General features: G+C 41.7%; 1 protein-coding gene across 4 annotated transcripts in view; it reads left to right on the top strand.

Annotated features, from left to right (window-relative positions):
• klhdc8b (kelch domain containing 8B) overlaps positions 1-10,787 on the top strand; it is a 160,972-nt gene that overhangs the window by 30,165 nt on the left and 120,020 nt on the right. For 3 of the 4 annotated variants that reach the window (XM_020617921.1, XM_020617920.1, XM_020617922.1), the window contains one exon: positions 911-2,343. In XM_020617921.1, the coding sequence (XP_020473577.1) occupies positions 1,953-2,343 (391 nt within the window). In that variant the 5' untranslated portion in view covers positions 911-1,952. The remainder of the gene's footprint in view (positions 1-910; positions 2,344-10,787) is intronic. The other variant, XM_020617919.1, reaches the window with a different exon arrangement.

Raw genomic sequence — 10,787 nt, 5'->3', positions numbered from 1 at the left:
TTTCTCAGGTGTTCAAATACTTATGTTCAGCAGTGCAAGACAAATAAATTCTTTAAAAATCATACAATGCGATTTCCTGAAATGTTTTTTTAATTCTGTCTCTCAGAGTGGGAATGCACCTACAATGTGAATTTCAGACCCCTCCATGATTTCTAAGTGGGAGAACTTGCAAAATCGCAGGGTGTTCAAATACTTCTGTTCCTCACTGTAAAGGCGTTCATATATCTCAAAAAATACTTTCCATTTGGTAGCTTTTGGTTGAACATAGCAATGTTGCCTCTGTTTATTTTGCATTTCAAGTTGTTAAAATTTTAAGTGGCTCAAAAATACAGAGTATGGCTGCAACATTGCTGCACACAGTGGTTTACATTTTGGCACAACTACTGTCATGAAGAATAGTTGTTTACTGTAGATCATTGTGCTGTGTTCAGGTTAACTTTAGCATTTTGTGAAAGGAAGAAAAGGCAGCCCAGTCACACCAGCTCAGCGGGGGTGCCAGTGCAGAGGGTTTTAGCACAAAATACACAGTTGTTGTGGCTTAATTTTTCACCCAGTGATTGGCTAGACATTTGGCCTGTCACATACATGCAGGCGGTGTATTTCTTCCCTTTACCTCATGACTGTCCTAATGAAAGATAAAATAATTGCTGCAACGATCACTTTAAACTGTAAGTCCTGGTTATATTTCATTGTCTCAGCGGCACCAACTCCACCAACGCAGCCCCATGTTGATTTAACACAGAGCTATTTTCAGTCTGAATCCTTGTTTACTGATCAGTCAGTATAGAATATAACGTATAATTGTTGAGCATTTAAATTGCATGTTCTTCCTAATTTTAACATAAGACCATCAAAGCTGTTAATTTAATTTCTGTTTTTACATCTGATCCTGTGCCGTCTTTTCTTCCAGGTTGGGCTTCGCCTAGGGACCATCATCCTCCGCAGCGCTATCAGGAAGCTGTGAAGCACAGTTCAGAGGACACTGTGCCTGACAGCGAGTCATAGAAGGAGGACTTCTTGTTTAATTAGAGAGAGAAAATCTTAGAAAGCACGGAAGTCTTGCAGTCATTGCGCTCCTCTAGAGTCTTCATTTAAAGATTTTGATTAATTTATTATAGGATTTTTTTTTTTCCTGCTGTGGGCTCTATCACTAGGGTGCAAATAGAACTACAGAGCTACAGCCAGGTGGGACTGGTTGCCCTGAATAATTGCCTTTTGTTTGAAAAAACTTTTCTGCCATAAAGGCTTTCCCTTGGATTATCAGCACAGAAGTGAAGGTCAGAACTCTGCAGCGTTTGCTCTCCTGGTCTTTGATTCCGTGCCATCTCTGCTCAGTCTTGATACTTTTTTCAGTTCCTTTTGACTTTGAGGTTTTTGTGGGATTACGTATTGAGCATTGGGTACACCCTTTTTTTTAAACATCTTTTTCTCCCTAGGAATATAATCAAGTCAAAACTAAACAAAATAACCTACTGACCAGATGTAGTGAGGGGGAAAAGAAGGCTGGAGAAAAAGGAATAGAGGGGATTTCAAGGACAGATGGCCTCACTGCTCAACAACACCTACAGCTGGATGAATAAAACATTTGAAGTCATGACATCTGGCTGAGAAGCGAGTTCAACACTCCTCTCATTCCCTCTTTTTTCCTGAATCTGTTCATTCTTTCACTCAATAGCATTTCCTTCCTCTTTATCCTCACATACTCCCCATTCATTCAATACATCTTTCACCTTTTCTTGTTGTTTTCTCCTCTGTGGACACAGGGATTCAGTCACTCACTCACTCAGACAGAAACAAGCCTCTGCCTGTACTTGTTTCTTCTGCTGTCACTCAATTGTATTCCACCTTTGCATGCACCCTTTCCTCTATCCTCCCCCCTCCTGCTCCTTCTCTTCTTTCTCCCTCCCGGAGTGGTGTGTGATGGTGCGTCCCCTCCTCTCATTCGTGGAGACATGCCTGTGCAGGAGATGGCGGTGAGTCCTGTCAAGTCCCTGTACTGGGAGCAGTTCCCCCCCATGTCGCAGCGCCGTGTCTACTGCACTCCAGTTTACCACGAAGGCCTGCTGTACGTGCTGGGTGGCTGCAGCGAGACCGGCATGCCCCTGGACAGTGTTGAGGTCCTGGATGTAGAGAGCCAGACATGGAGCCAGCTGCCCCCGCTGCCCACTGCGCGGGCGGGGGCCTCAGCTGTAGCACTGGGAGGCCAGGTGATGGTGCTCGGGGGCATGAATCAACAGCAGACTCCGCTGGCATCTGTGGAGATGTACCACCCTGATGAGGGCAAGTGGGAGACAAAGGCCAGCCTGGGTCAGCCATCCATGGGTGTCACCACTGTGGAGAAAGGTAGGAAGGTGGAATGCATGTGTGTAACCCTTCTTTTCACACCTGTTGTATAAGTGCAGCATTGTTGTCAATAGGGAGTGCAGCTGTGCTCTCGTGAAGGTGGGAACACATGCGATGAATATGTTTTGGGCTGGTTGACAGATCTCAGTCTGTCAACTTTAGTTTGTAATGGCACTGCATATAAACAGTTCAAGTCAAAGTACAAAAAAAAAAGTCTATATATGATGGAAAAAAATCTTAATGTGTGATTTGTCCAGTTTTTATAAGTTTCAGTTTTTAGGCTTGTTCTGTGGCAGGTCTGCCAAACGTTGTTCCTCTACATTCTCATTGCACATGTGGTATGTTAAAAGATTAGAGGGTCATGCCTTTTGTTTGCATTTATCTGCTTTAATGTTAGCTGCAACTTGCAAAGCAGGCTATTTAGTTACCTACAGTAGCACATTATTGTTTACAAGACTAAGAGTGCTAAGTTTTTGCCTGGTACATGTAGATTTAGTGTTTATGCTTTATTACTTGGCGCATACATGCATTCAGTGGCAAGTGCATATATAAGACCCTTTGTAGCAACTACTCACAGAAGCAATATTAATTATGGTTTTCCTCACAGAAACCAAATACGGTTCCCTAAATTACTGTCTTTCCTTGGAAGACTGCTGATGTGTGTGTCTCTAGATGTATACAGTGTTTGTTTGGCAGGTTTATTTGATTGCAGTGCTTGGGAAAAGCTCATTTGATTTCCACTCGTATTCTAAATTTATCAGTGCAGGACTGTGAGTTCACTCTATCAAATACTGCAAAAACGTCATGTAGGCTCATTAAGAACTGATTAAGTGGAGCATACAGCTGCTCTGACACATTTATAAGACTTTGAAGTAACAACAGCAACAACAAACTTGTTCCTTTGAAGTGCTGAAATTAGCTAATTAGTGGTTCATTTTGGGAAAAGCTCCTTAAAGCTATCCAGTGACAGTGAAGCCGCTTGTGTGTGATTAAAACTGGGTGGTGCTGAGATTGATGGCTGCTCACAGGAATCATGAATCTGGTGCTCAACTTGCTCTTGCAGTCATGGCCAAAAATATTGGCACCCCTGCATTTCTGTCAGATAACACCCTGCTTCTCTCTCAGAAAATTGCTGCAGTCACAAGTTCTTAATTCTTCTTTCTTTTCTCCATGCTCAGTGTGGTCCACACCACACAAAGGTTGAGTCAACTTTTGTCCATTTTAACTAGTTGCAAGTGTGATTTCTGTATGGCCAGCAGCTGTTGATTGATACAGGTGAGTTTCATTTTAAAGGAGCATCACGTGCTTGAAATACAAAATAATGATTTTGAAAAAGTGTCAATAATTCTGTCCAGGCCATGTTTGGAGTTCTGTGTGGAATGGATCAGATTTGGCTTTTTTGTGTTGCTCCAGTGCAAACAAAAGAAACAAACATGAGAATACCAAAGAAACTTGTGATTACACCCATTTTCTGGGAGAAGTGGTGTGTTATCTGACAGAAATGCGGGGGGGGGGGCAATATTTTCGGCCATGACTGTACGTGCAATATTGTGGTGGAGCAGTCCCAAGATTCAGATTATGTAAATGGTCAGTGGGTTGTATGTGGGTGCTTGTGTGTGTGCGCACAAGTCTACCAAGCTATCTGTGTGTGTGCACGTCCTCATGTGCTTGAGCAGAATGTCAAACGTAGCTTGGGTGGAAGAGCCAGGCATCACACAGTCTACCTCCACTGAAGATAAACATACTGCACTTAATGCTCACTCCTCAGGCATGTACAGCCTGTCTGATGTTGTGTCTGTTGGCACAGAGCAAGGGGAGAAAGAGAGGAAGAGAGAAGAGTGGGTGGAAAAGACAAGAGAATGAAGTGATCACAGACCATAAAAGCAATGTAGCAATCTATTGCATATCTGTAGCCAGAAAGTCCAGAGAGATGAAAATGATCACAGCTATATAAGACTAAGGGAGAATAAAGTGAGCTGCACTTGTTGAAGTGCTTCTTCTGTGCAGGCTCCTGTGTTTACATGTGAGGCTGTGTGCTACTGAGTGCCAACACGATAAACCAGGGAATCAGTATGACCTTTTAAGGTAATATAGACAGAGTAAGGAAATATTTCTGTGATGGCAATTTTTATTTTGGTAATCTAGATCATATTGATTCTTCTAGGATCAATGGAATGTTGAGATGTTTTCATTCAGTGTTAAATGATGTTGGATTAACAGAGCATTACATCAAATTATAGCCTAGTACAAGCATGAAATTGTAATCTGTACAATAGATGGACAGATAAACCCCTCATTCAAACAGGTTGTTCCTGACACTTGCCTCACTTGTTCCTCAGTGACCACATCATTCTTGTGACTCTATTGTGTTACCAGGAGTAGTTTAAATTCTATTTTTACACTGGGTGGAGGTTTGTTTCTGATGCAGTATAAAAGTAGTCTGGCTAGTTATCTGGTGAGCTATTTGAAATGTTTGGTGTTTAACAGTTAGCTTGAATTAGCCCAAGTGGGGTTGTGTTGGGCAAATAGGGGGGTGATTCTTGTACACTGGAACACACTGTTGAGCCTTCTCTGTGTTGTGGGTCCAACTCAACGAAACACCAGTTAGTGAGAAGGTCCCCACCTGATGACTCTGTAGACTTGCCTTCACTCCTATACCCACCCAGAACTTGTACTGGTGTTGGTGATAATATAGTTACAGACTCACTGGAATTGTTAAGTTTTCTTTTGTTAGACAATTTTGGTATAACAGTGTCAGTGGTTACACAACTGAGCGGACCCGGCTCTCAGAGGTGACTGCCACTATAAGCCAGCTGGACCAGCCACTGCTTAACCTGAGCAAATACAGTGCAGGTGCTGTGTGTCAAGCCACATATCTGCTCTTTGCTTGGGTGAGGATATGGTTCAGGGATGCTTTGTGTTAAGGGAAGGTTAGGTCTGGAAAATGGTGTTGCTTATTGTTAGCTCTAAAGATTTATGACGACATGGCCTGACACACCCCTGTTTGGGGCCAAATAATGGGTAAACATCATTTAACTCATATACTGAGCTTCCGTATTAATGATCCCCCATTCTTTGGCACAGTTAACTGTGTATTATTGATTGTTTTATGTAAATGCTAGCATATCCTACTAGTTTTCTTACTACATACAGTCGGAACGTTCATGTAATGTTACTTCCTAGGTCTAGAGTTAGCATGTAATTAGCTCATGGCACTGTGTCAGTGTCTCAGTGGTTGTTTTAAAGCACTTTCTGTTGTGAAGTTAAGCCTACAATGTACCACATGTGAACATGAAGGCAGTAATCTAACCTAAGTTTTTTAAAAAAATTTTATTAACTGCTATAATTTGTCTTTCATCAAAAAATGTCTACTTCTAAATCATAATTGAACACCTTTGTAACATTTTATGTTTGGTATCAGGTTTGAATTTATCCAGATATATCAAAGTGTTTTTGTGAAACTGTCACTGTGCAGCCTGTGGATGTGTTGTAATAAGGACTGAGAAGGAACAGGCTTTCAGTCCAGAAAGTTTTGCTGTAGAGCACTGCAGTCAAAAATCCTCTCTAAGTGGACGCTGTCGCACTCATTAAAGGAGAACTGCTATTAGAGAAAAGCTTAAAGCTCACACTCATGTTCTTATCTTCAGTGAGTGCATATATACATATAAAAGAGAGATGACTTTCTTTTGCAAGTATTGGTTTCACTCACCCTGTTTCCAGTCTTCAGTTACTGTAGGAGAAAGAGTTATGGTATCGTTAATAATCACTGCCACCAGTAAATCCCATGGCATTCATTAAGCTGAGGCACTACAGGACCCCCGTGTTCATCTATGAGACATGATACCTGCCGTTGCATATGTTGATCATGAGATTTATGCCACCCAGTTGTTTATTTCTACAGGAATGATCTGTAGAATTATTTTTGTGTAGCACTGCAGGATCTTTCAAAAACATGTCTGTCTTATTTTCTGATGCCTCCTGACATCATCTGTATGACAGTTAGCCTACTGTATGACCTCTGTGCGTTGTATGTTTGTGTGCTCTTTTCTACCAAAGGCTGCTGTTGTACATAGGACAGAAGCTTACTTGGATTGGATACTGGGTTTGACATGACATAGCTTATATATAGTACCTGTATGACAAAGATCCCTGTAATCCATTATGTAGTGTTACAGTTACTCTCCCAGACCAAGTTTCAAACAAAACTTTGGAGAAACCATGATCTGCATCTGTGTACAGTTACATCTAAGAGAATTTCCCTGCAGCTGAAACTTGTGAAACTCTGCATCTGCATTTAAGTGATACAGAATTTAAATGAGATGTGGTATAAGGCTGATGGAAGTGCAGGGAGCCGATGAGTGGTTCTTTCATCTCATTTTGAACGGGAGTCTAATCCTACAGTACGCAGTGAAATTAACGTTACTCCATTCATTTGTGGTTCCCCGTTGCCTCACTTGAGTGACAAGTTAACAGGTGACTCCTCTGACTGATTTTGACAAATAGCAGCTGGCCTACATTTGAAAGGGCAGTAAACAGCTTTACTGTAGCCTAGCCCTGTGGTTTAGAAGTCCACTTCTTCTGTGTCATGGTTGTGGACTCAGCATGGCTGTCTAGTTTCATTTTGTGTTAATAAAAACAGCACCAACAGACCGTTTTACTGATAGGCAAACAGGGCATTCACAATTCCTGTACACCACATTCAGTGGATGTGAGGAAAAGCATTGCTGTTGATACTTTTGGATCCTTAGTGTTGTTTGGCATGCTTAACCCTGGAGAGATCAGCATCACATGAAGGGAGGAACAGTTGGAAGATGGAGGAGGACTCAGCTAGATTCTAACCAAAGGCGTCACGTTTGCATGGCATGTGTGTTCGACCAAAGATTCAACAGTACACCCACACTCTTCAGTGCCTCCAGTGTTTGCATCCTCCTACTGGTCCTGTCACGTTGTCAGAACTGGTGCGTTTGCATGAATGCATGAAGGAACACTGAGTTAGGGCCTACTGTCAACTGTGCCGTGAGCCTGGGATTGTTTTAGTGTCAGAAATAATCTGCTCTGTGACTGAACAACAAAGGTACATGACCACTTTACGTACCTGTTTAAGATTAAGGTTGAATATGTTAGATTTAGTGATTTTAGGGAGATTTGGTTTGTGTAAATACAGTATGTACATTGTTTTTTTTTTAGCATTAAGAATAAAATTCATTGCTATTATCTTGCCTTGTATGTCAAGTGTACATATACTTTAGTCTAATTATAGAAACTAAATCAGTGTTTAAGTGGAATAAAAAGCATTAGTGACCCGTTAGCAGCCATGTATATGTGCGTGTGGTGTGACTGAATAGGGTTAGGGTTATGTCAGTAAGTATGCCTGTTGGCACCGAGAACTGGCCTCATGTAAAGCAAGCCTTCACCTTGGTCCCAGCAAAAAGCAGGTTTTGAGAATTCATTTTACTTGATGTACATCTCAAGAGGGATGTATGCATCTTTTTTTCTCTGTGTTGGTGATTAGAGCAGTGTTTCTCAACTTTCCAACCCACTTGTCAAGTCACGACCCACCAGTACAGGATTTCAAATAAATTAATTAAATTATAAACCTTTTTTTTTTTTTTAAAACATAGTCAGTACAGCCTTTGTGTCAGATTTTTCTGTCTGCATTGAGGAAATGTTGCTCAAAAATATACACCACGACTGGTGCATAACACAACATAAATACAACAGTCGAATAACAAAACAGGGTGCTGTATATGTATAAAACTGAATGCAGAACTGCAAACATGATAAGACTTTATAGTCTCTTTTCACTTAACATGCAAGCAAGATTTTATTTTACAGTGAACTAATGAGATAGCTGTAGTTGTCCTTTAGTTTTGACAAGAGTGTCAATGTCTGGGCTGATAATAGACAGAGCTACTCTCAGATCATGTTCAGTGTCCAACCTGTTCCTTTGCTTTGACTTGAGCTGTACCAAAGTGGAGAAGCCACTTTAACACAGTCAACAAGATGTTGTGTCCTCTCCCCTGCATAGACACGTTTAAAGTGTTGACATGCTCGAACACATCGGGAAAATATGCCACACGCACAAGCCAGAGTTCATCAACTGAGCATCTTGGTGTACGGGGAGTTATTGTTTGAGAGGAAGGCAGCAATTTCATGTTTAAGCTTGTAAAAGTGTGACATTACCTTTCCCCTCGAAAGCCAGCGAACTTCTGAATGATACAACAACTGGACGTGCTCTGATCCCAGGTCTTTGCACAGCTATGTGAAACAGCGGCTGTTCTTGGTGCTCTGTTTAATGTAGTTCACTATTTTCATGGCATCTTTCAGTGTTGCATCAAGCACTGGCACCATATCCTTAGGCACAAGTGCTTCTCTGTGATGAAAGCAGTGATTTACACGTCCCATTCAGCGCTCTTTCCAGGATTTTTTTTTTCACAACTCCTGAGATTTTTTCCAGTCATGGAAGCTGTGCCATCAGTTGTTACCCCCACACAATTGTCCCAACGCAGTCCCACAGAGTCCAAAAACAAATCAATAGCGTTGAAAATGTTCTCTGCCTTTGTAGACGTGGGGAGGTCTTGGCTGCATAGAAACTGCTCCTGTATGTCTCCATCCCACGTGTGTAACGTAAACAAATGAAATGGCATGATTAGCAATATCTGTTGACTCATCCATCTGCAATGCATAGTAAGCGCAGGCCTGAATCCGCGCTGAGGTCTGTTTTATTTTGGCTGACATGTCAATGTGCCGCATTATGGTGTCATTAGATAGCGGTATGGTCTTCAACTTGTCCACTGCTGACTGGCCTAATACCTCTCTGACCATGTCCAGGGCTGCAGGTAAGATGAGCTCCACTGCTATTGTATGTGGCCTCTTGGCTGTTGCTATATGTTGAGCTACGAGATATGAGGCCCACAGTGCCTGCTCTGATTTGGAACACGAGGACAGCAGTGTCTTCTGGGTGGTCCTGAGGTCCCGAAGTACTTTGAAAGTATTTGACTGGTTTGTCTTCGTATGCAGCATGTTTAGTTTCTAAATAATAATCATAGTAAACTTGATTTCTATAGCACTCAACAACTCATAGGAGCCCAGAGTGCTGTACAACAGAACAAAACTACGGACAGGTAAAATCCTAAGTCAAAATAAGACTGCAAACATAAAAACAACAGATAAATAAGAACCAGAGGAAACCCGGAGCAAATTTAAAAAAGAAAAACAATACATATACAACAATACATATACAACAATACATATAAACATACCCTTGAATGAAGAGAGCCAATTTATGCCTCAAAAGCCTGCCTAAAGAAAAAGGTTTTTAAAGCCGACTTAAAAACCTCTAGCTCCGACTTTGATCGCACCTCTAGGGGAAGGGAATTCCAAAGTCTTGGGCCATATGTAGCAGAGGATCGATCACTCCATTTTTTTATACCACGATCGCGGGACAACTAAAGACGAGTGTTGTGAAGAGCACACGGCTCTTCGTGGCACGTAAATTGATGGCATGTCAGACAAATAAGGTGGAGCCAGGCCATGGATGGCCTTAAAAACGAATACCAGAGTCTTAATCACATGCAGACTTGGAGATAGCCATCCATGCTTTTATCACTTCGCGTCTAGATTATTGCAATGCTCTTTATGCTGGGGTATCTCAGTGTTTGCTCTGGAAACTACAATTAGTTCAAAATTTAGCAGCTTGTCAATGTGCCCAGGTTTGCCCACATTACTCCGATTCTCCACTCCCTTCATTGGCTTCCCATTGAGTATAGAGTTAAGTTTAAAAAAAGGTTTCGCCTTTGTTAGAAGTCTTAAATGAAAGAAACAAGTCTTAACTACGGCCCTAATATGCTTCTTGAAGTTAAAATTACAATCCCGTATTATTCCGAGGTTTTTCACTGAATCGGAAAGTGGGAGGGCAGAGGCACCAAAACTGGCTGCATCTGCATTCGGGTCAGGACTGATAAGAATATATTCAGTTTTACTTTTGTTCAGATAAAGAAAATTTTGAGCCAGTCACTGCTTAATTTCCTGGACACAATTGTCCAATGGGGTAAGTGCGTTTGGGTCCAACAAAAGCAGTGGCATGTAGATCTGAATGTCATCTGCGTAAAAATGGAATTGAACATCATGTCTAGCTATAATTGTCGCCAGAGGTGCAATATATAAGGAGAAGAGTAAAGGGGTTGAACCTTGAGGAATGCCTGAAGTGAGCGGTGCTGTATGCTGCAACTTCGATCGCCCCTCTAGGGGAAGGGAATTCCAAAGTCTTTGGCCATATGTAGCAAAGGATCGATCACCCCATTTTTTTTTTTTTATACCGCGATTGCGGGACAACTAAAGACAAGTGTTCTGAAGAGCACAAGGCTCTTCATGGCATGTAAATTGATGTCATGTCAGACAAATAAGGTGGAGCCAGGCCATGGATGGCCTTAAAAATGAATAAC

The sequence above is a fragment of the Monopterus albus genome, unplaced genomic scaffold (assembly GCF_001952655.1).
Source record: "Monopterus albus unplaced genomic scaffold, M_albus_1.0 scaffold197.1, whole genome shotgun sequence".
Lineage (NCBI taxonomy): Eukaryota > Metazoa > Chordata > Actinopteri > Synbranchiformes > Synbranchidae > Monopterus > Monopterus albus.
Note: the sequence above shows the minus strand (reverse complement) of the source record. Positions and strands in the feature narration are given on the sequence as shown.